This window comes from Euprymna scolopes, chromosome 35 (genome assembly GCF_053919585.1).
Source record: "Euprymna scolopes isolate OS-2025 chromosome 35, ASM5391958v1, whole genome shotgun sequence".
NCBI lineage: Eukaryota > Metazoa > Mollusca > Cephalopoda > Sepiida > Sepiolidae > Euprymna > Euprymna scolopes.
In genome coordinates, this window is record NC_136516.1 from 29,875,685 (window position 1) to 29,901,495 (window position 25,811).

The 25,811-nt window shown below is 25.1% G+C and overlaps 1 protein-coding gene across 1 annotated transcript in view; it reads right to left on the minus strand.

The window, feature by feature from the left end:
* Positions 1 to 383: 383 nt before the first annotated feature.
* Positions 384 to 25,811, minus strand: part of LOC145259599 (ATP-dependent zinc metalloprotease YME1L-like) — a 97,911-nt gene continuing 72,483 nt past the window's right edge. The window contains exons 16-17 of the mRNA XM_080117254.1: positions 6,387 to 6,535; positions 384 to 389 (exon numbers count right to left, since the gene is read on the minus strand). Coding sequence (XP_079973380.1) covers positions 384 to 389; positions 6,387 to 6,535 — 155 coding nt within the window. The remainder of the gene's footprint in view (positions 390 to 6,386; positions 6,536 to 25,811) is intronic.

The window sequence follows — 25,811 nt, forward strand, 5'->3', positions numbered from 1 at the left end:
AGTTGGTCTTATGTAAGTAAGTATTAGGGCTTGACATGACTGGCCAATTGATCGGATTGGGCCTCTCCGACTGCTCGTCTCCCCAAAGTAATGGGTGGCAGTGCCTAGACTGTTATACACTCAGGTCAATTACCAGGATCATGTTCTAAAGCGTTATGGGTAGCAACCCAGGGCTAACTGGTTGCCCCATTGAGGGATTTTTACTCTTTGCAGCGAAGCAATCAGCTTATTCTGGTGCCCTACGAGGTGAGAATAATAAAAAAAAATTTATACTTCAAGTTGTTTACACATTCCTATATTTATTCATGGGTTCTTGATTACTGATTTTCTAAGTACTTGTAGTGGATTTGGTTGTTTTTGTTCCTGGTCTTGCAGAACATGGTTTAGCTCTGCAAGAGAAAGAGTTTATAATATTCTTGATTGGTGTGTTTTAAGTTAAGTGGCCAGTAGGGAAGTGGGGGTGGAAAAAGAAAAGAGGCGAGGGGACTTGTTTCGGCTTTTGGCTTTGCAGAACATAATTTAGTTGTGCAAATAGTTAAAAACAAAAAGGTGTTAATGCAGGTGCATTTAAGTAGGGGAGTCATCTGATCTGGTTGTATCAAACCACAGTAATTGGTTCTGTTTCTCGAGCTATACAAACACAGATGTTAGCAGCATGCATAGTTTCTCTATAACTATATAGACTGTCACATTTTCGATCCGCTTACCAAGTGTGAGGATCAACAAGCCTTACTTCATGATCCATTCCTGACTACAGTACCTGAGGATTCTGTGACAAATGCCTATAGTCCACTTGGAAACACCAATAACCTTATGATATTGGTAGACAACAATTCTCGACCCCAAGCTGAGGAGCCATTGCTCAAAATGACAAGATACTTAAAAAAAAGGTTGATTAGAAAGCTATCAGAGATCACATCAGAAATGCTCCATGGAGTAATATCTTTTCTCTTCCTGCTGAATGGTGCAAAGCAGGTATTGAAGCACATATTTCCATACAGAAATTCTATAGCAAACCCCACTCTCCCCAATGATTCACTTCAGTCTGTAAAACTATCATTGCCCAAAGGCAGCATACATTCCATCGATTCATCCATCGTAAGTCAAACACAAATAGACAAAAATTTATTGATGCAAGAAATCATTGTAAGCTCTAATAGAAGCAATGACCAAAAATGCATTGAGTTTCAGAAATGAGGAATTTGCAATGTCTGGAAAATTTGTAATAGTATAGTAGATTATGGGCAATCAACAATTCCCCCAATATCCATTATCCAGGAGGTTACTTGCATGGTAACGGAGAAAGCTGAACTACTTGCCTGGCAGTTTGCCTTCAACTCCACAAACCACTCCCTCACAAATTTCCCTTAGTGGACATAAGACACACTTGATCTAAAAATAATATTTTCTTATGTCTGTGATATCATAAAAACTTAGATGTCTCGAAGATATTGGGCCTGATCTCATCACTGCTATATTGATATAGAAATGCTCTGCTGAACTATCTCTTGTTCTCTTCAAACTACAACAAACACCTTGCCGAATCTTGCTTCCTTAATATCTGGAAAATTACTTCTGTGGTACCAATATTCAAAAATTCTGGTGAAAGAACTGATTTGCTCAATTATCGCGCCACCAGTGTCTTCTCTTTCTTTATTAAAATCTTTGAGTCAATTAAGCATTAGTAAATGCTAAACTTTTTTCTTACTGGCAATATAGATTTAGCCAAATCTGTTCTACTGTGGATATTTTGACGGCCATCCTTAAACACGTGTACCATTCACTGGATAAATCAGAGGAAACTAGAGTGGTCGCCCTTGATATATCCAAAGCCTCTGACAAGGTCAGGTAAGTTTTTCTCATAAATTATACAGTATTACTGGATGAATATTTAATATAATCAAATCCTTGATGAGAGAAAAATCTAAGTTGTCTTAGATGGATGTACATCCAAACACAATATAATTGTGAGTGTGCCTCAGGGGTTTATTCTTGGACCTTTATTATTTCTGATATTCATAATGATGAGTATATTTTCTGATGACACCACACTCTATAACAGACATGAAGAAAAAACAAATGCACATATATTGAAAGGCAATGGCGAAAAACTTAGAAAACAACCTTCAGTCTGTAATGGAATAGTGACATAAATGGATGGTAACATTTAATGCTACTAAGAATAAGCTATTTTTCCTTTAACAATTACAAGAAACCTTGTCAACCACCCATTGCCATGACTAATAACATTACCTGAGAGATCATCATTTAAATTTCTTGGGTTAACATTTACAGGAAACTTGAATTAGAATAAATACACTGAAAACCTTTTTTTAAAAAAAAAAAAAAAAGAAAAAAAGAGGTAGTCAACACTTATCAAGGCCCAGAAGCCACTCAGGGATAAGGGTTATTGCATGTACAATACGTTAATGTGAAGATTTAATAAAGTGTCTACTTAAGGGGGCGGTTCATCAGGAATTTGTTTATGTTGGACTTGAAGACATCCAGGTTGTAGTCAGGTGGGAAGCAGGCAGACGGAACAGAGTTCCACAGGCGTGCAGTTCTAAGAAAGAAGCTTTGTTCATGGAATCTACGTTTTGATTTAGGCACAGATAAAGAGTGGGGGAAATTTTTGACTGGTTTCAGCTAGACGGGTGTTTTTCGTAAAAGATTGGCTGAGATTGGAGCTCAGACGAGCACTTGCCATGGAAATAAAGATAAAACAAAGATAGGCTCGCAACATCTCTTCTGTAGGAGAGAGGTTGCAGGGAAGAGAAAAGGGCATCCCCCATTAAGCCACAAAGTCTATTTTGTACTCTGTCAAGGCAGGATAGGCTGTTTTTAGCAGCTCCTGCCCAGATATGGCAGCAGTATTCCATCCTTGAACGTACTTGGTTTTTATATAGATAGAGAATTGCATCAGTAGTGAGATATCTTCTGGAGCAGTAGAAGGATCCCACCATCTTTCCAGTGACCTTGGCAACAGACTTGATGTACGTGTTCCATTTCAGATCAGGAGTATAGGTCAAGCCCAGAAGCTTGTCAAAACATGGGGCTTCCCTAGACGATAGTCATCCATTTCAATTGATGCCAGATGGGGATCAGAGCGTTGATGATGTAAAGATAGGAGTTTGGTTTTAGATGCATTAAAGGTAACCAGCCACGTCTTCCCCCACTGAACCACGCGCTCGAGATCAGAGGAGAGAACTTTGTCATTTACAGCCTTTGATGTGTTGCCGTAGATGGTCGTGTCATCAGCATAGATGTCAAGGAATGATTTAAGTATGTGTTTTGGGAGATCATTGATGTAGATCAGGAAGAGAGTTGGGCCCAGGATGGACCCCTGAGGGATTCCATCATTAATACTGCAGGCCTCTGATTTTTGTCCATCGACCACTACTCTTATGAGCCTATCAGAGAGAAATGATTTAATGATAGAGAAAACATTTCCAGTTATACCGTAGCTGGAAATCTTGTGAAGTAGGCCTTTATGCCATACCTTGTCGAAGGCCTTTGATATATCAAGAGCAATTGCCCTAGAAAGGAAGCCTTTGTCAAGAGATTCACTAATCTTATGAGATATAACCATTAGCACATCTGCGGTAGATCTTGCAGAACGGAAACCATATTGCATGTCACTAAGGTTATTTCTGCTGAGGTGGTTGACTATTTTTCTATTTAATATGGATTCCAGCAACTTACTCATGACACACAGGAGACTTATTGGTCTGTACTGAGAGGGAGATGACTTATCACCTGAATTCTTAAATACAGGGCATATTGATGAGCTCTTCCAGGGTGTTGGAATGCACTTCTCCTTAAGGCAACGCTTAAACAGTTTCGTAAGTATGGGAGCAAGTTCTGGTTGAAGCTTATTAACACTATAATTGGGATGCCATCAGGGCCAGTTGCTTTACTGGAATCAAGGTTTTTGATTAGCTTGGTGACCTCATGCACAGATATTTGTATGTTACCTAGCATGTTTTGTGTTATAGGAGGAAATATGGGAAGTTGATGGCCTTTGTCGCATAGGGTAGAATTAGCTGCAAAGTTCTTGGCAAATAGTTTGGCCTTGTCTGATGCTGACGAGATGACCTCTGGTCCATTGATAATGGTTGGGATAGAGCGCACACTTCTGTTCAGGATCCTATTTGTTATTTGCCAAAACTGGTGGGGAAGCAAGCCGCTGATCAGCTACTTTGTATTTAACGGACTGAGCATATAGCTCTCTTGCATTTTTTATTACTCTTTTATAGTAGTTGCTGGCATTCCTGAAAGCAGCTTCAGTCTCAGTACATCTATTACGTTGGTAGCTATGGAAAAAGTGATTTCTGTGCGCGATGGCAGCAGCACATTCTGGGGAGAACCATGGCTGGCTGTTAGGTTTTTGTTGGAATTTTTTTTAGATGGTATGAATCGGTCTGTGCCTACAATTAACCATTCGGTCAGGTCTGATACTATAGAGGACACATCCTTTTTAAACATGGAATGCAGAGGTAGATCAGATATGAATGTACGGAAGCTATCCCAGTCAGCCATGGAGTATCGGTATACAGTATGGTGGAGGGGTACGTCTGGGGACTTATTACATTTCATTTTTATCCTAACTGCTGCTGCAAAGGTGAGCTCTCTCTACCATACTAGAAAACTAAACACACCTGAGAGTATCCTATACCTCTACAAAGCCACTATTCACTCATCCATGGCTTATTGTTAAATCTGGCCTGATGACTATCTCCAGTTTCTTCTTTTTGGAGAGTCCAAAAAAAGTCTCCAATTTAATAAGTCACGCACTATCAACCAAGCTCCAACCCCTATCTCAAGGTTGGAATGTTGCATCCCTGTGCTTATTGTACAAGTACTTTGATGGAATGTACTCTGATAAACTTATAGCACTAGTGCTACCCTTGACATACATTTTCCCCAAATTAACTCAACAAGCAACAAAGTCCTATCCCTTTACTATTTAAGTCCTTAGATGCTGAAAAGCTTTCTACTCTAATAATTCTCCCCCACCCTGCTAGACTTTGGAATTCTCTTCCTGTTTCCCTGACTGTATTTACATGCAGAAATTTAAATGTAATGTGAATAGACATTTCACTGCTCAACTCCCTACATAGTCCCCTATAGACATGGTTCCAAAATGTAATCTGTAAGTGGTAATATGCTTTGTTTGAGGTTAAGAGTAAGAAAAAAAAAAACTGTCACTGAAAAAAAGAAAGACTAAATGTTGTCAAACTTATGATAAAATCTTGATGTCAGCAACATTTCAAGCATTATCCTTATGAATATGCTGTGATAACTTGCTCAGATTATTCTAACAAAACTATTTAATTGTTACTTAAAGGAGAAATGCTTTCCATCTCCTTGGAAAATTTAGTCGGTCTGCCTAATATTTAAAAATATTGTTACAAGCTGATCAGTAGGCTCAGTCACAAAAGGTTTCTTTCCAAACTGGCTGCTAAGGAATATCTGAAAATGTATTCTCAACCATGAAGTTCTTCCTTTCTGATAGGTCTATAAAGTAGTTGCAGTATAAAGGATAGATTTTAGGCCCAACAATTCTTTATTTTCATTAATGATCTTCTAAATTAAATTCTGAGATTATTTGTTGACATCTATGTAGACAAGAACTGTCTATGGCAGCACTTTTAAGAACATTGGTGATTAAAATCTTGCTGATTCTCTCTTTCCTGATTTGGAAAAAGCATGTGGTAGGGTTGGAGGATAAAAATGGTTTCTTACTTTTAACACTTTTAAAACCAAAATACTCTTTCACCACCAACACTAAGATCCTCATTTTGCTCATTATTCCTCTCCTTAAAATCTCTTGGTGTTTTTATAAGCTCATAAGACTGACTTTCACTCCAGATCTAAAATGGAAGACTCCTATCAAATTTGTTGCTAAGGTGGCTGGAAGAAGTTGGATCATTCTACTGCTCCAGTAAACACCCGATCCCTGGTGCAATTTTCTACATGTATAAGAATCAGATATACCCCAAGATGAAGGACTTATATCCGAGGCAATACCATTCAGAGCACTCGTCTTGACAGAGTAAAAAATTGACCTCACAATCTAGTGTGAGATGATTGGTGCTGGATGGAGACCCCCTCTCACCAGTCACAGCAAGAACTTGTCTTACTACTACTACTACTACTACTACTACTGCAAAGAACTTCCGTGTATCTGAAACTAAACAAAATTTCCATAAGCAGTTTATTTCCAAGAACTTCGCATCTGTGGAACATAATTCTATGGAAGTGCTTTCCTGCTGACTACAACATGTGATCCAACATCAACAAGTACTTGTCAAGCTGTCCACGTTTCTTTACATTACATTTTTATAAGAACAACGAAGAAAAACTGAAAAGTAAACTCTACTTACATGCCCAAGACTCAGTCCACGATGTGTAATAGTAACTTTATGGAGAGGAGTAGCATTCTCGGTGAAATGAGCAACAATTGTATGTCCAGCTTCATGGTAGGCCGTTAACAAACTGACCTCCTCAGGAACATGTGTTTTCTTTGCTGGACCTAAAACAAGATGAAAAAAGTTTTAAGTGAATTTAAGATTGTTACCTTTTATAATTTAAAGAAATAAGGAATAGAATTTGAAAATTTGTTAAAAGAAATGTTCTAAAAATATATCACACTCCTAAACAAGGCTTTTATAATTTAAAGAAATAAGGAATAGAATTTGAAAATTTATTTGTTAAAAGAAATGTTCTAAAAATATATCACACTCCTAAACAAGGCTTTTATAATTTAAAGAAATAAGGAATAGAATTTGAAAATTTATTTGTTAAAAGAAATGTTCTAAAAATATATCACACTCCGAAACAAGGCTTTTATAATTTAAAGAAATAAGGAATAGAATTTGAAAATTTATTTGTTAAAAGAAATGTTCTAAAAATATATCACACTCCGAAACAAGGCTTTTATAATTTAAAGAAATAAGGAATAGAATTTGAAAATTTATTTGTTAAAAGAAATGTTCTAAAAATATATCACACTCCTAAACAAGGCTTTTATAATTTAAAGAAATAAGGAATAGAATTTGAAAATTTATTTGTTAAAAGAAATGTTCTAAAAATATATCACACTCCGAAACAAGGCTTTTATAATTTAAAGAAATAAGGAATAGAATTTGAAAATTTATTTGTTAAAAGAAAATGTTCTAAAAATATATCACACTCCGAAACAAGGCTTTTATAATTTAAAGAAATAAGGAATAGAATTTGAAAATTTATTTGTTAAAAGAAATGTTCTAAAAATATATCACACTCCTAAACAAGGCTTTTATAATTTAAAGAAATAAGGAATAGAATTTGAAAATTTATTTGTTAAAAGAAATGTTCTAAAAATATATCACACTCCTAAACAAGGCTTTTATAATTTAAAGAAATAAGGAATAGAATTTGAAAATTTATTTGTTAAAAGAAATGTTCTAAAAATATATCACACTCCTAAACAAGGCTTTTATAATTTAAAGAAATAAGGAATAGAATTTGAAAATTTATTTGTTAAAAGAAATGTTCTAAAAATATATCACACTCCGAAACAAGGCTTTTATAATTTAAAGAAATAAGGAATAGAATTTGAAAATTTATTTGTTAAAAGAAATGTTCTAAAAATATATCACACTCCGAAACAAGGCTTTTATAATTTAAAGAAATAAGGAATAGAATTTGAAAATTTATTTGTTAAAAGAAATGTTCTAAAAATATATCACACTCCTAAACAAGGCTTTTATAATTTAAAGAAATAAGGAATAGAATTTGAAAATTTATTTGTTAAAAGAAATGTTCTAAAAATATATCACACTCCGAAACAAGGCTTTTATAATTTAAAGAAATAAGGAATAGAATTTGAAAATTTATTTGTTAAAAGAAATGTTCTAAAAATATATCACACTCCTAAACAAGGCTTTTATAATTTAAAGAAATAAGGAATAGAATTTGAAAATTTATTTGTTAAAAGAAATGTTCTAAAAATATATCACACTCCGAAACAAGGCTTTTATAATTTAAAGAAATAAGGAATAGAATTTGAAAATTTATTTGTTAAAAGAAATGTTCTAAAAATATATCACACTCCGAAACAAGGCTTTTATAATTTAAAGAAATAAGGAATACAATTTGAAAATTTATTTGTTAAAAGAAATGTTCTAAAAATATATCACACTCCTAAACAAGGCTTTTATAATTTAAAGAAATAAGGAATAGAATTTGAAAATTTATTTGTTAAAAGAAATGTTCTAAAAATATATCACACTCCGAAACAAGGCTTTTATAATTTAAAGAAATAAGGAATAGAATTTGAAAATTTATTTGTTAAAAGAAATGTTCTAAAAATATATCACACTCCTAAACAAGGCTTTTATAATTTAAAGAAATAAGGAATAGAATTTGAAAATTTATTTGTTAAAAGAAATGTTCTAAAAATATATCACACTCCTAAACAAGGCTTTTATAATTTAAAGAAATAAGGAATAGAATTTGAAAATTTATTTGTTAAAAGAAATGTTCTAAAAATATATCACACTCCTAAACAAGGCTTTTATAATTTAAAGAAATAAGGAATAGAATTTGAAAATTTATTTGTTAAAAGAAATGTTCTAAAAATATATCACACTCCTAAACAAGGCTTTTATAATTTAAAGAAATAAGGAATAGAATTTGAAAATTTATTTGTTAAAAGAAATGTTCTAAAAATATATCACACTCCTAAACAAGGCTTTTATAATTTAAAGAAATAAGGAATAGAATTTGAAAATTTATTTGTTAAAAGAAATGTTCTAAAAATATATCACACTCCTAAACAAGGCTTTTATAATTTAAAGAAATAAGGAATAGAATTTGAAAATTTATTTGTTAAAAGAAATGTTCTAAAAATATATCACACTCCTAAACAAGGCTTTTATAATTTAAAGAAATAAGGAATAGAATTTGAAAATTTATTTGTTAAAAGAAATGTTCTAAAAATATATCACACTCCTAAACAAGGCTTTTATAATTTAAAGAAATAAGGAATAGAATTTGAAAATTTATTTGTTAAAAGAAATGTTCTAAAAATATATCACACTCCTAAACAAGGCTTTTATAATTTAAAGAAATAAGGAATAGAATTTGAAAATTTATTTGTTAAAAGAAATGTTCTAAAAATATATCACACTCCTAAACAAGGCTTTTATAATTTAAAGAAATAAGGAATAGAATTTGAAAATTTATTTGTTAAAAGAAATGTTCTAAAAATATATCACACTCCTAAACAAGGCTTTTATAATTTAAAGAAATAAGGAATAGAATTTGAAAATTTATTTGTTAAAAGAAATGTTCTAAAAATATATCACACTCCTAAACAAGGCTTTTATAATTTAAAGAAATAAGGAATAGAATTTGAAAATTTATTTGTTAAAAGAAATGTTCTAAAAATATATCACACTCCTAAACAAGGCTTTTATAATTTAAAGAAATAAGGAATAGAATTTGAAAATTTATTTGTTAAAAGAAATGTTCTAAAAATATATCACACTCCTAAACAAGGCTTTTATAATTTAAAGAAATAAGGAATAGAATTTGAAAATTTATTTGTTAAAAGAAATGTTCTAAAAATATATCACACTCCTAAACAAGGCTTTTATAATTTAAAGAAATAAGGAATAGAATTTGAAAATTTATTTGTTAAAAGAAATGTTCTAAAAATATATCACACTCCTAAACAAGGCTTTTATAATTTAAAGAAATAAGGAATAGAATTTGAAAATTTATTTGTTAAAAGAAATGTTCTAAAAATATATCACACTCCTAAACAAGGCTTTTATAATTTAAAGAAATAAGGAATAGAATTTGAAAATTTATTTGTTAAAAGAAATGTTCTAAAAATATATCACACTCCTAAACAAGGCTTTTATAATTTAAAGAAATAAGGAATAGAATTTGAAAATTTATTTGTTAAAAGAAATGTTCTAAAAATATACCACACTCCTAAACAAGGCTTTTATAATTTAAAGAAATAAGGAATAGAATTTGAAAATTTATTTGTTAAAAGAAATGTTCTAAAATATATCACACTCCTAACAAGGCTTTTATAATTTAAAGAAATAAGGAATAGAATTTGAAAATTTATTTGTTAAAAGAAATGTTCTAAAAATATATCACACTCCTAAACAAGGCTTTTATAATTTAAAGAAATAAGGAATAGAATTTGAAAATTTATTTGTTAAAAGAAATGTTCTAAAAATATATCACACTCCTAAACAAGGCTTTTATAATTTAAAGAAATAAGGAATAGAATTTGAAAATTTATTTGTTAAAAGAAATGTTCTAAAAATATATCACACTCCTAAACAAGGCTTTTATAATTTAAAGAAATAAGGAATAGAATTTGAAAATTTATTTGTTAAAAGAAATGTTCTAAAAATATATCACACTCCTAAACAAGGCTTTTATAATTTAAAGAAATAAGGAATAGAATTTGAAAATTTATTTGTTAAAAGAAATGTTCTAAAAATATATCACACTCCTAAACAAGGCTTTTATAATTTAAAGAAATAAGGAATAGAATTTGAAAATTTATTTGTTAAAAGAAATGTTCTAAAAATATATCACACTCCTAAACAAGGCTTTTATAATTTAAAGAAATAAGGAATAGAATTTGAAAATTTATTTGTTAAAAGAAATGTTCTAAAAATATATCACACTCCTAAACAAGGCTTTTATAATTTAAAGAAATAAGGAATAGAATTTGAAAATTTATTTGTTAAAAGAAATGTTCTAAAAATATATCACACTCCTAAACAAGGCTTTTATAATTTAAAGAAATAAGGAATAGAATTTGAAAATTTGTTAAAAGAAATGTTCTAAAAATATATCACACTCCTAAACAAGGCTTTTATAATTTAAAGAAATAAGGAATAGAATTTGAAAATTTATTTGTTAAAAGAAATGTTCTAAAAAATATATCACACTCCTAAACAAGGCTTTTATAATTTAAAGAAATAAGGAATAGAATTTGAAAATTTATTTGTTAAAAGAAATGTTCTAAAAATATATCACACTCCTAAACAAGGCTTTTATAATTTAAAGAAATAAGGAATAGAATTTGAAAATTTATTTGTTAAAAGAAATGTTCTAAAAATATATCACACTCCTAAACAAGGCTTTTATAATTTAAAGAAATAAGGAATAGAATTTGAAAATTTATTTGTTAAAAGAATGTCCTAAAAATATATCACACTCCTAAACAAGGCTTTTATAATTTAAAGAAATAAGGAATAGAATTTGAAAATTTATTTGTTAAAAGAAATGTTCTAAAAATATATCACACTCCTAAACAAGGCTTTTATAATTTAAAGAAATAAGGAATAGAATTTGAAAATTTATTTGTTAAAAGAAATGTTCTAAAAATATATCACACTCCTAAACAAGGCTTTTATAATTTAAAGAAATAAGGAATAGAATTTGAAAATTTGTTAAAAGAAATGTTCTAAAAATATATCACACTCCTAAACAAGGCTTTTATAATTTAAAGAAATAAGGAATAGAATTTGAAAATTTATTTGTTAAAAGAAATGTTCTAAAAATATATCACACTCCTAAACAAGGCTTTTATAATTTAAAGAAATAAGGAATAGAATTTGAAAATTTATTTATTAAAAGAAATGTTCTAAAAATATATCACACTCCTAAACAAGGCTTTTATAATTTAAAGAAATAAGGAATAGAATTTGAAAATTTGTTAAAAGAAATGTTCTAAAAATATATCACACTCCTAAACAAGGCTTTTATAATTTAAAGAAATAAGGAATAGAATTTGAAAATTTATTTATTAAAAGAAATGTTCTAAAAATATATCACACTCCTAAACAAGGCTTTTATAATTTAAAGAAATAAGGAATAGAATTTGAAAATTTGTTAAAAGAAATGTTCTAAAAATATATCACACTCCTAAACAAGGCTTTTATAATTTAAAGAAATAAGGAATAGAATTTGAAAATTTGTTAAAAGAAATGTTCTAAAAATATATCACACTCCTAAACAAGGCTTTTATAATTTAAAGAAATAAGGAATAGAATTTGAAAATTTGTTAAAAGAAATGTTCTAAAAATATATCACACTCCTAAACAAGGCTTTTATAATTTAAAGAAATAAGGAATAGAATTTGAAAATTTGTTAAAAGAAATGTCCTAAAAATATATCACACTCCTAAACAAGGCTTTTATAATTTAAAGAAATAAGGAATAGAATTTGAAAATTTGTTAAAAGAAATGTCCTAAAAATATATCACACTCCTAAACAAGGCTTTTATAATTTAAAGAAATAAGGAATAGAATTTGAAAATTTGTTAAAAGAAATGTCCTAAAAATATATCACACTCCTAAACAAGGCTTTTATAATTTAAAGAAATAAGGAATAGAATTTGAAAATTTGTTAAAAGAAATGTCCTAAAAATATATCACACTCCTAAACAAGGCTTTTATAATTTAAAGAAATAAGGAATAGAATTTGAAAATTTGTTAAAAGAAATGTCCTAAAAATATATCACACTCCTAAACAAGGCTTTTATAATTTAAAGAAATAAGGAATAGAATTTGAAAATTTGTTAAAAGAAATGTCCTAAAAATATATCACACTCCTAAACAAGGCTTTTATAATTTAAAGAAATAAGGAATAGAATTTGAAAATTTGTTAAAAGAAATGTCCTAAAAATATATCACACTCCTAAACAAGGCTTTTATAATTTAAAGAAATAAGGAATAGAATTTGAAAATTTATGTTAAAAGAAATGTTCTAAAAATATATCACACTCCTAAACAAGGCTTTTATAATTTAAAGAAATAAGGAATAGAATTTGAAAATTTATTTGTTAAAAGAAATGTTCTAAAAAATATATCACACTCCTAAACAAGGCTTTTATAATTTAAAGAAATAAGGAATAGAATTTGAAAATTTATTTGTTAAAAGAAATGTTCTAAAAATATATCACACTCCTAAACAAGGCTTTTATAATTTAAAGAAATAAGGAATAGAATTTGAAAATTTATTTGTTAAAAGAAATGTTCTAAAAATATATCACACTCCTAAACAAGGCTTTTATAATTTAAAGAAATAAGGAATAGAATTTGAAAATTTATTTGTTAAAAGAAATGTTCTAAAAATATATCACACTCCTAAACAAGGCTTTTATAATTTAAAGAAATAAGGAATAGAATTTGAAAATTTATTTGTTAAAAGAAATGTTCTAAAAATATATCACACTCCTAAACAAGGCTTTTATAATTTAAAGAAATAAGGAATAGAATTTGAAAATTTATTTGTTAAAAGAAATGTTCTAAAAATATATCACACTCCTAAACAAGGCTTTTATAATTTAAAGAAATAAGGAATAGAATTTGAAAATTTATTTGTTAAAAGAAATGTTCTAAAAATATATCACACTCCTAAACAAGGCTTTTATAATTTAAAGAAATAAGGAATAGAATTTGAAAATTTATTTGTTAAAAGAAATGTTCTAAAAATATATCACACTCCTAAACAAGGCTTTTATAATTTAAAGAAATAAGGAATAGAATTTGAAAATTTATTTGTTAAAAGAAATGTTCTAAAAATATATCACACTCCTAAACAAGGCTTTTATAATTTAAAGAAATAAGGAATAGAATTTGAAAATTTATTTGTTAAAAGAAATGTTCTAAAAATATATCACACTCCTAAACAAGGCTTTTATAATTTAAAGAAATAAGGAATAGAATTTGAAAATTTATTTGTTAAAAGAAATGTTCTAAAAATATATCACACTCCTAAACAAGGCTTTTATAATTTAAAGAAATAAGGAATAGAATTTGAAAATTTATTTGTTAAAAGAAATGTTCTAAAAATATATCACACTCCTAAACAAGGCTTTTATAATTTAAAGAAATAAGGAATAGAATTTGAAAATTTATTTGTTAAAAGAAATGTTCTAAAAATATATCACACTCCTAAACAAGGCTTTTATAATTTAAAGAAATAAGGAATAGAATTTGAAAATTTATTTGTTAAAAGAAATGTTCTAAAAATATATCACACTCCTAAACAAGGCTTTTATAATTTAAAGAAATAAGGAATAGAATTTGAAAATTTATTTGTTAAAAGAAATGTTCTAAAAATATATCACACTCCTAAACAAGGCTTTTATAATTTAAAGAAATAAGGAATAGAATTTGAAAATTTATTTGTTAAAAGAAATGTTCTAAAAATATATCACACTCCTAAACAAGGCTTTTATAATTTAAAGAAATAAGGAATAGAATTTGAAAATTTATTTGTTAAAAGAAATGTTCTAAAAATATATCACACTCCTAAACAAGGCTTTTATAATTTAAAGAAATAAGGAATAGAATTTGAAAATTTATTTGTTAAAAGAAATGTTCTAAAAATATATCACACTCCTAAACAAGGCTTTTATAATTTAAAGAAATAAGGAATAGAATTTGAAAATTTATTTGTTAAAAGAAATGTTCTAAAAATATATCACACTCCTAAACAAGGCTTTTATAATTTAAAGAAATAAGGAATAGAATTTGAAAATTTATTTGTTAAAAGAAATGTTCTAAAAATATATCACACTCCTAAACAAGGCTTTTATAATTTAAAGAAATAAGGAATAGAATTTGAAAATTTATTTGTTAAAAGAAATGTTCTAAAAATATATCACACTCCTAAACAAGGCTTTTATAATTTAAAGAAATAAGGAATAGAATTTGAAAATTTATTTGTTAAAAGAAATGTTCTAAAAATATATCACACTCCTAAACAAGGCTTTTATAATTTAAAGAAATAAGGAATAGAATTTGAAAATTTATTTGTTAAAAGAAATGTTCTAAAAATATATCACACTCCTAAACAAGGCTTTTATAATTTAAAGAAATAAGGAATAGAATTTGAAAATTTATTTGTTAAAAGAAATGTTCTAAAAATATATCACACTCCTAAACAAGGCTTTTATAATTTAAAGAAATAAGGAATAGAATTTGAAAATTTATTTGTTAAAAGAAATGTTCTAAAAATATATCACACTCCTAAACAAGGCTTTTATAATTTAAAGAAATAAGGAATAGAATTTGAAAATTTATTTGTTAAAAGAAATGTTCTAAAAATATATCACACTCCTAAACAAGGCTTTTATAATTTAAAGAAATAAGGAATAGAATTTGAAAATTTATTTGTTAAAAGAAATGTTCTAAAAATATATCACACTCCTAAACAAGGCTTTTATAATTTAAAGAAATAAGGAATAGAATTTGAAAATTTATTTGTTAAAAGAAATGTTCTAAAAATATATCACACTCCTAAACAAGGCTTTTATAATTTAAAGAAATAAGGAATAGAATTTGAAAATTTATTTGTTAAAAGAAATGTTCTAAAAATATATCACACTCCTAAACAAGGCTTTTATAATTTAAAGAAATAAGGAATAGAATTTGAAAATTTGTTAAAAGAAATGTTCTAAAAATATATCACACTCCTAAACAAGGCTTTTATAATTTAAAGAAATAAGGAATAGAATTTGAAAATTTGTTAAAAGAAATGTTCTAAAAATATATCACACTCCTAAACAAGGCTTTTATAATTTAAAGAAATAAGGAATAGAATTTGAAAATTTGTTAAAAGAAATGTCTAAAAATATATCACACTCCTAAACAAGGCTTTTATAATTTAAAGAAATAAGGAATAGAATTTGAAAATTTGTTAAAAGAAATGTCTAAAAATATATCACACTCCTAAACAAGGCTTTTATAATTTAAAGAAATAAGGAATAGAATTTGAAAATTTGTTAAAAGAAATGTCCTAAAAATATATCACACTCCTAAACAAGGCTTTTATAATTTAAAGAAATAAGGAATAGAATTTGAAAATTTGTTAAAAGAAATGTCCTAAAATATATCACACTCCTAAACAAGGCTTTTATAATTTAAAGAAATAAGGAATAGAATTTGAAAATTTGTTAAAAGAAATGTTCCTAAAAATATATCACACTCCTAAACAAGGCTTTTATAATTTAAAGAAATAAGGAATAGAATTTGAAAATTTGTTAAAAGAAATGTCCTAAAAATATATCACACTCCTAAACAAGGCTTTTATAATTTAAAGAAATAAGGAATAGAATTTGAAAATTTGTTAAAAGAAATGTCCTAAAAATATATCACACTCCTAAACAAGGCTTTTATAATTTAAAGAAATAAGGAATAGAATTTGAAAATTTGTTAAAAGAAATGTCCTAAAAAATATATCACACTCCTAAACAAGGCTTTTATAATTTAAAGAAATAAGGAATAGAATTTGAAAATTTGTTAAAAGAAATGTTCAAAAAATATATCACACTCCTAAACAAGGCTTTTATAATTTAAAGAAATAAGGAATAGAATTTGAAAATTTGTTAAAAGAAATGTTCAAAAAATATATCACACTCCTAAACAAGGCTTTTATAATTTAAAGAAATAAGGAATAGAATTTGAAAATTTGTTAAAAGAAATGTTCAAAAAATATATCACACTCCTAAACAAGGCTTTTATAATTTAAAGAAATAAGGAATAGAATTTGAAAATTTGTTAAAAGAAATGTTCAAAAAATATATCACACTCCTAAACAAGGCTTTTATAATTTAAAGAAATAAGGAATAGAATTTGAAAATTTGTTAAAAGAAATGTTCAAAAAATATATCACACTCCTAAACAAGGCTTTTATAATTTAAAGAAATAAGGAATAGAATTTGAAAATTTGTTAAAAGAAATGTTCAAAAAATATATCACACTCCTAAACAAGTCTTTTATAATTTAAAGAAATAAGGAATAGAATTTGAAAATTTGTTAAAAGAAATGTTCAAAAAATATATCACACTCCTAAACAAGGCTTTTATAATTTAAAGAAATAAGGAATAGAATTTGAAAATTTGTTAAAAGAAATGTTCAAAAAATATATCACACTCCTAAACAAGGCTTTTATAATTTAAAGAAATAAGGAATAGAATTTGAAAATTTGTTAAAAGAAATGTTCAAAAAATATATCACACTCCTAAACAAGGCTTTTATAATTTAAAGAAATAAGGAATAGAATTTGAAAATTTGTTAAAAGAAATGTTCAAAAAATATATCACACTCCTAAACAAGTCTTTTATAATTTAAAGAAATAAGGAATAGAATTTGAAAATTTGTTAAAAGAAATGTTCAAAAAATATATCACACTCCTAAACAAGGCTTTTATAATTTAAAGAAATAAGGAATAGAATTTGAAAATTTGTTAAAAGAAATGTTCAAAAAATATATCACACTCCTAAACAAGGCTTTTATAATTTAAAGAAATAAGGAATAGAATTTGAAAATTTGTTAAAAGAAATGTTCAAAAAATATATCACACTCCTAAACAAGGCTTTTATAATTTAAAGAAATAAGGAATAGAATTTGAAAATTTGTTAAAAGAAATGTTCAAAAAATATATCACACTCCTAAACAAGGCTTTTATAATTTAAAGAAATAAGGAATAGAATTTGAAAATTTGTTAAAAGAAATGTTCAAAAAATATATCACACTCCTAAACAAGGCTTTTATAATTTAAAGAAATAAGGAATAGAATTTGAAAATTTGTTAAAAGAAATGTTCAAAAAATATATCACACTCCTAAACAAGGCTTTTATAATTTAAAGAAATAAGGAATAGAATTTGAAAATTTGTTAAAAGAAATGTTCAAAAAATATATCACACTCCTAAACAAGGCTTTTATAATTTAAAGAAATAAGGAATAGAATTTGAAAATTTGTTAAAAGAAATGTTCAAAAAATATATCACACTCCTAAACAAGTCTTTTATAATTTAAAGAAATAAGGAATAGAATTTGAAAATTTGTTAAAAGAAATGTTCAAAAAATATATCACACTCCTAAACAAGGCTTTTATAATTTAAAGAAATAAGGAATAGAATTTGAAAATTTGTTAAAAGAAATGTTCAAAAAATATATCACACTCCTAAACAAGGCTTTTATAATTTAAAGAAATAAGGAATAGAATTTGAAAATTTGTTAAAAGAAATGTTCTAAAAATATATCACACTCCTAAACAAGTCTTTTATAATTTAAAGAAATAAGGAATAGAATTTGAAAATTTGTTAAAAGAAATGTTCAAAAAATATATCACACTCCTAAACAAGGCTTTTATAATTTAAAGAAATAAGGAATAGAATTTGAAAATTTGTTAAAAGAAATGTTCAAAAAATATATCACACTCCTAAACAAGGCTTTTATAATTTAAAGAAATAAGGAATAGAATTTGAAAATTTGTTAAAAGAAATGTTCTAAAAATATATCACACTCCTAAACAAGTCTTTTATAATTTAAAGAAATAAGGAATAGAATTTGAAAATTTGTTAAAAGAAATGTTCAAAAAATATATCACACTCCTAAACAAGGCTTTTATAATTTAAAGAAATAAGGAATAGAATTTGAAAATTTGTTAAAAGAAATGTTCAAAAAATATATCACACTCCTAAACAAGGCTTTTATAATTTAAAGAAATAAGGAATAGAATTTGAAAATTTGTTAAAAGAAATGTTCAAAAAATATATCACACTCCTAAACAAGGCTTTTATAATTTAAAGAAATAAGGAATAGAATTTGAAAATTTGTTAAAAGAAATGTTCAAAAAATATATCACACTCCTAAACAAGTCTTTTATAATTTAAAGAAATAAGGAATAGAATTTGAAAATTTGTTAAAAGAAATGTTCAAAAAATATATCACACTCCTAAACAAGGCTTTTATAATTTAAAGAAATAAGGAATAGAATTTGAAAATTTGTTAAAAGAAATGTTCAAAAAATATATCACACTCCTAAACAAGGCTTTTATAATTTAAAGAAATAAGGAATAGAATTTGAAAATTTGTTAAAAGAAATGTTCAAAAAATATATCACACTCCTAAACAAGGCTTTTATAATTTAAAGAAATAAGGAATAGAATTTGAAAATTTGTTAAAAGAAATGTTCAAAAAATATATCACACTCCTAAACAAGGCTTTTATAATTTAAAGAAATAAGGAATAGAATTTGAAAATTTGTTAAAAGAAATGTTCAAAAAATATATCACACTCCTAAACAAGGCTTTTATAATTTAAAGAAATAAGGAATAGAATTTGAAAATTTGTTAAAAGAAATGTTCAAAAAATATATCACACTCCTAAACAAGTCTTTTATAATTTAAAGAAATAAGGAATAGAATTTGAAAATTTGTTAAAAGAAATGTTCAAAAAATATATCACACTCCTAAACAAGGCTTTTATAATTTAAAGAAATAAGGAATAGAATTTGAAAATTTGTTAAAAGAAATGTTCAAAAAATATATCACACTCCTAAACAAGGCTTTTATAATTTAAAGAAATAAGGAATAGAATTTGAAAATTTGTTAAAAGAAATGTTCAAAAAATATATCACACTCCTAAACAAGGCTTTTATAATTTAAAGAAATAAGGAATAGAATTTGAAAATTTGTTAAAAGAAATGTTCAAAAAATATATCACACTCCTAAACAAGGCTTTTATAATTTAAAGAAATAAGGAATAGAATTTGAAAATTTGTTAAAAGAAATGTTCAAAAAATATATCACACTCCTAAACAAGTCTTTTATAATTTAAAGAAATAAGGTATAGAATTTGAAAATTTGTTAAAAGAAATGTTCAAAAAATATATCACACTCCTAAACAAGGCTTTTATAATTTAAAGAAATAAGGAATAGAATTTGAAAATTTGTTAAAAGAAATGTTCAAAAAATATATCACACTCCTAAACAAGGCTTTTATAATTTAAAGAAATAAGGAATAGAATTTGAAAATTTGTTAAAAGAAATGTTCAAAAAATATATCACACTCCTAAACAAGTCTTTTATAATTTAAAGAAATAAGGAATAGAATTTGAAAATTTGTTAAAAGAAATGTTCAAAAAATATATCACACTCCTAAACAAGGCTTTTATAATTTAAAGAAATAAGGAATAGAATTTGAAAATTTGTTAAAAGAAATGTTCAAAAAATATATCACACTCCTAAACAAGTCTTTTATAATTTAAAGAAATAAGGAATAGAATTTGAAAATTTGTTAAAAGAAATGTTCAAAAAATATATCACACTCCTAAACAAGTCTTTTATAATTTAAAGAAATAAGGAATAGAATTTGAAAATTTGTTAAAAGAAATGTTCAAAAAATATATCACACTCCTAAACAAGGCTTTTATAATTTAAAGAAATAAGGAATAGAATTTGAAAATTTGTTAAAAGAAATGTTCAAAAAATATATCACACTCCTAAACAAGGCTTTTATAATTTAAAGAAATAAGGAATAGAATTTGAAAATTTGTTAAAAGAAATGTTCAAAAAATATATCACACTCCTAAACAAGGCTTTTATAATTTAAAGAAATAAGGAATAGAATTTGAAAATTTGTTAAAAGAAATGTTCAAAAAATATATCACACCCCTAAACAAGGCTTTTATAATTTAAAGAAATAAGGAATAGAATTTGAAAATTTGTTAAAAGAAATGTTCAAAAAATATATCACACTCCTAAACAAGGCTTTTATAATTTAAAGAAATAAGGAATAGAATTTGAAAATTTGTTAAAAGAAATGTTCAAAAAATATATCACACTCCTAAACAAGGCTTTTATAATTTAAAGAAATAAGGAATAGAATTTGAAAATTTGTTAAAAGAAATGTTCAAAAAATATATCACACTCCTAAACAAGTCTTTTATAATTTAAAGAAATAAGGAATAGAATTTGAAAATTTGTTAAAAGAAATGTTCAAAAAATATATCACACTCCTAAACAAGGCTTTTATAATTTAAAGAAATAAGGAATAGAATTTGAAAATTTGTTAAAAGAAATGTTCAAAAAATATATCACACTCCTAAACAAGGCTTTTATAATTTAAAGAAATAAGGAATAGAATTTGAAAATTTGTTATAAGAAATGTTCAAAAAATATATCACACTCCTAAACAAGTCTTTTATAATTTAAAGAAATAAGGAATAGAATTTGAAAATTTGTTAAAAGAAATGTTCAAAAAATATATCACACTCCTAAACAAGGCTTTTATAATTTAAAGAAATAAGGAATAGAATTTGAAAATTTGTTAAAAGAAATGTTCAAAAAATATATCACACTCCTAAACAAGTCTTTTATAATTTAAAGAAATAAGGAATAGAATTTGAAAATTTGTTAAAAGAAATGTTCAAAAAATATATCACACTCCTAAACAAGTCTTTTATAATTTAAAGAAATAAGGAATAGAATTTGAAAATTTGTTAAAAGAAATGTTCAAAAAATATATCACACTCCTAAACAAGGCTTTTATAATTTAAAGAAATAAGGAATAGAATTTGAAAATTTGTTAAAAGAAATGTTCAAAAAATATATCACACTCCTAAACAAGGCTTTTATAATTTAAAGAAATAAGGAATAGAATTTGAAAATTTGTTAAAAGAAATGTTCAAAAAATATATCACACTCCTAAACAAGGCTTTTATAATTTAAAGAAATAAGGAATAGAATTTGAAAATTTGTTAAAAGAAATGTTCAAAAAATATATCACACTCCTAAACAAGTCTTTTATAATTTAAAGAAATAAGGAATAGAATTTGAAAATTTGTTAAAAGAAATGTTCAAAAAATATATCACACTCCTAAACAAGGCTTTTATAATTTAAAGAAATAAGGAATAGAATTTGAAAATTTGTTAAAAGAAATGTTCAAAAAATATATCACACTCCTAAACAAGGCTTTTATAATTTAAAGAAATAAGGAATAGAATTTGAAAATTTGTTAAAAGAAATGTTCAAAAAATATATCACACTCCTAAACAAGGCTTTTATAATTTAAAGAAATAAGGAATAGAATTTGAAAATTTGTTAAAAGAAATGTTCAAAAAATATATCACACTCCTAAACAAGGCTTTTATAATTTAAAGAAATAAGGAATAGAATTTGAAAATTTGTTAAAAGAAATGTTCAAAAAATATATCACACTCCTAAACAAGTCTTTTATAATTTAAAGAAATAAGGAATAGAATTTGAAAATTTGTTAAAAGAAATGTTCAAAAAATATATCACACTCCTAAACAAGTCTTTTATAATTTAAAGAAATAAGGAATAGAATTTGAAAATTTGTTAAAAGAAATGTTCAAAAAATATATCACACTCCTAAACAAGTCTTTTATAATTTAAAGAAATAAGGAATAGAATTTGAAAATTTGTTAAAAGAAATGTTCAAAAAATATATCACACTCCTAAACAAGGCTTTTATAATTTAAAGAAATAAGGAATAGAATTTGAAAATTTGTTAAAAGAAATGTTCAAAAAATATATCACACTCCTAAACAAGGCTTTTATAATTTAAAGAAATAAGGAATAGAATTTGAAAATTTGTTAAAAGAAATGTTCAAAAAATATATCACACTCCTAAACAAGGCTTTTATAATTTAAAGAAATAAGGAATAGAATTTGAAAATTTGTTAAAAGAAATGTTCAAAAAATATATCACACTCCTAAACAAGGCTTTTATAATTTAAAGAAATAAGGAATAGAATTTGAAAATTTGTTAAAAGAAATGTTCAAAAAATATATCACACTCCTAAACAAGGCTTTTATAATTTAAAGAAATAAGGAATAGAATTTGAAAATTTGTTAAAAGAAATGTTCAAAAAATATATCACACTCCTAAACAAGGCTTTTATAATTTAAAGAAATAAGGAATAGAATTTGAAAATTTGTTAAAAGAAATGTTCAAAAAATATATCACACTCCTAAACAAGGCTTTTATAATTTAAAGAAATAAGGAATAGAATTTGAAAATTTGTTAAAAGAAATGTTCAAAAAATATATCACACTCCTAAACAAGGCTTTTATAATTTAAAGAAATAAGGAATAGAATTTGAAAATTTGTTAAAAGAAATGTTCAAAAAATATATCACACTCCTAAACAAGGCTTTTATAATTTAAAGAAATAAGGAATAGAATTTGAAAATTTGTTAAAAGAAATGTTCAAAAAATATATCACACTCCTAAACAAGGCTTTTATAATTTAAAGAAATAAGGAATAGAATTTGAAAATTTGTTAAAAGAAATGTTCAAAAAATATATCACACTCCTAAACAAGGCTTTTATAATTTAAAGAAATAAGGAATAGAATTTGAAAATTTGTTAAAAGAAATGTTCAAAAAATATATCACACTCCTAAACAAGGCTTTTATAATTTAAAGAAATAAGGAATAGAATTTGAAAATTTGTTAAAAGAAATGTTCAAAAAATATATCACACTCCTAAACAAGGCTTTTATAATTTAAAGAAATAAGGAATAGAATTTGAAAATTTGTTAAAAGAAATGTTCAAAAAATATATCACACTCCTAAACAAGGCTTTTATAATTTAAAGAAATAAGGAATAGAATTTGAAAATTTGTTAAAAGAAATGTTCAAAAAATATATCACACTCCTAAACAAGGCTTTTATAATTTAAAGAAATAAGGAATAGAATTTGAAAATTTGTTAAAAGAAATGTTCAAAAAATATATCACACTCCTAAACAAGTCTTTTATAATTTAAAGAAATAAGGAATAGAATTTGAAAATTTGTTAAAAGAAATGTTCAAAAAATATATCACACTCCTAAACAAGGCTTTTATAATTTAAAGAAATAAGGAATAGAATTTGAAAATTTGTTAAAAGAAATGTTCAAAAAATATATCACACTCCTAAACAAGGCTTTTATAATTTAAAGAAATAAGGAATAGAATTTGAAAATTTGTTAAAAGAAATGTTCAAAAAATATATCACACTCCTAAACAAGGCTTTTATAATTTAAAGAAATAAGGAATAGAATTTGAAAATTTGTTAAAAGAAATGTTCAAAAAATATATCACACTCCTAAACAAGGCTTTTATAATTTAAAGAAATAAGGAATAGAATTTGAAAATTTGTTAAAAGAAATGTTCAAAAAATATATCACACTCCTAAACAAGGCTTTTATAATTTAAAGAAATAAGGAATAGAATTTGAAAATTTGTTAAAAGAAATGTTCAAAAAATATATCACACTCCTAAACAAGTCTTTTATAATTTAAAGAAATAAGGAATAGAATTTGAAAATTTGTTAAAAGAAATGTTCAAAAAATATATCACACTCCTAAACAAGTCTTTTATAATTTAAAGAAATAAGGAATAGAATTTGAAAATTTGTTAAAAGAAATGTTCAAAAAATATATCACACTCCTAAACAAGTCTTTTATAATTTAAAGAAATAAGGAATAGAATTTGAAAATTTGTTAAAAGAAATGTTCAAAAAATATATCACACTCCTAAACAAGGCTTTTATAATTTAAAGAAATAAGGAATAGAATTTGAAAATTTGTTAAAAGAAATGTTCAAAAAATATATCACACTCCTAAACAAGGCTTTTATAATTTAAAGAAATAAGGAATAGAATTTGAAAATTTGTTAAAAGAAATGTTCAAAAAATATATCACACTCCTAAACAAGGCTTTTATAATTTAAAGAAATAAGGAATAGAATTTGAAAATTTGTTAAAAGAAATGTTCAAAAAATATATCACACTCCTAAACAAGGCTTTTATAATTTAAAGAAATAAGGAATAGAATTTGAAAATTTGTTAAAAGAAATGTTCAAAAAATATATCACACTCATAAACAAGGCTTTTATAATTTAAAGAAATAAGGAATAGAATTTGAAAATTTGTTAAAAGAAATGTTCAAAAAATATATCACACTCCTAAACAAGGCTTTTATAATTTAAAGAAATAAGGAATAGAATTTGAAAATTTGTTAAAAGAAATGTTCAAAAAATATATCACACTCCTAAACAAGGCTTTTATAATTTAAAGAAATAAGGAATAGAATTTGAAAATTTGTTAAAAGAAATGTTCAAAAAATATATCACACTCCTAAACAAGGCTTTTATAATTTAAAGAAATAAGGAATAGAATTTGAAAATTTGTTAAAAGAAATGTTCAAAAAATATATCACACTCCTAAACAAGGCTTTTATAATTTAAAGAAATAAGGAATAGAATTTGAAAATTTGTTAAAAGAAATGTTCAAAAAATATATCACACTCCTAAACAAGGCTTTTATAATTTAAAGAAATAAGGAATAGAATTTGAAAATTTGTTAAAAGAAATGTTCAAAAAATATATCACACTCCTAAACAAGGCTTTTATAATTTAAAGAAATAAGGAATAGAATTTGAAAATTTGTTAAAAGAAATGTTCAAAAAATATATCACACTCCTAAACAAGGCTTTTATAATTTAAAGAAATAAGGAATAGAATTTGAAAATTTGTTAAAAGAAATGTTCAAAAAATATATCACACTCCTAAACAAGGCTTTTATAATTTAAAGAAATAAGGAATAGAATTTGAAAATTTGTTAAAAGAAATGTTCAAAAAATATATCACACTCCTAAACAAGGCTTTTATAATTTAAAGAAATAAGGAATAGAATTTGAAAATTTGTTAAAAGAAATGTTCAAAAAATATATCACACTCCTAAACAAGGCTTTTATAATTTAAAGAAATAAGGAATAGAATTTGAAAATTTGTTAAAAGAAATGTTCAAAAAATATATCACACTCCTAAACAAGGCTTTTATAATTTAAAGAAATAAGGAATAGAATTTGAAAATTTGTTAAAAGAAATGTTCAAAAAATATATCACACTCCTAAACAAGGCTTTTATAATTTAAAGAAATAAGGAATAGAATTTGAAAATTTGTTAAAAGAAATGTTCAA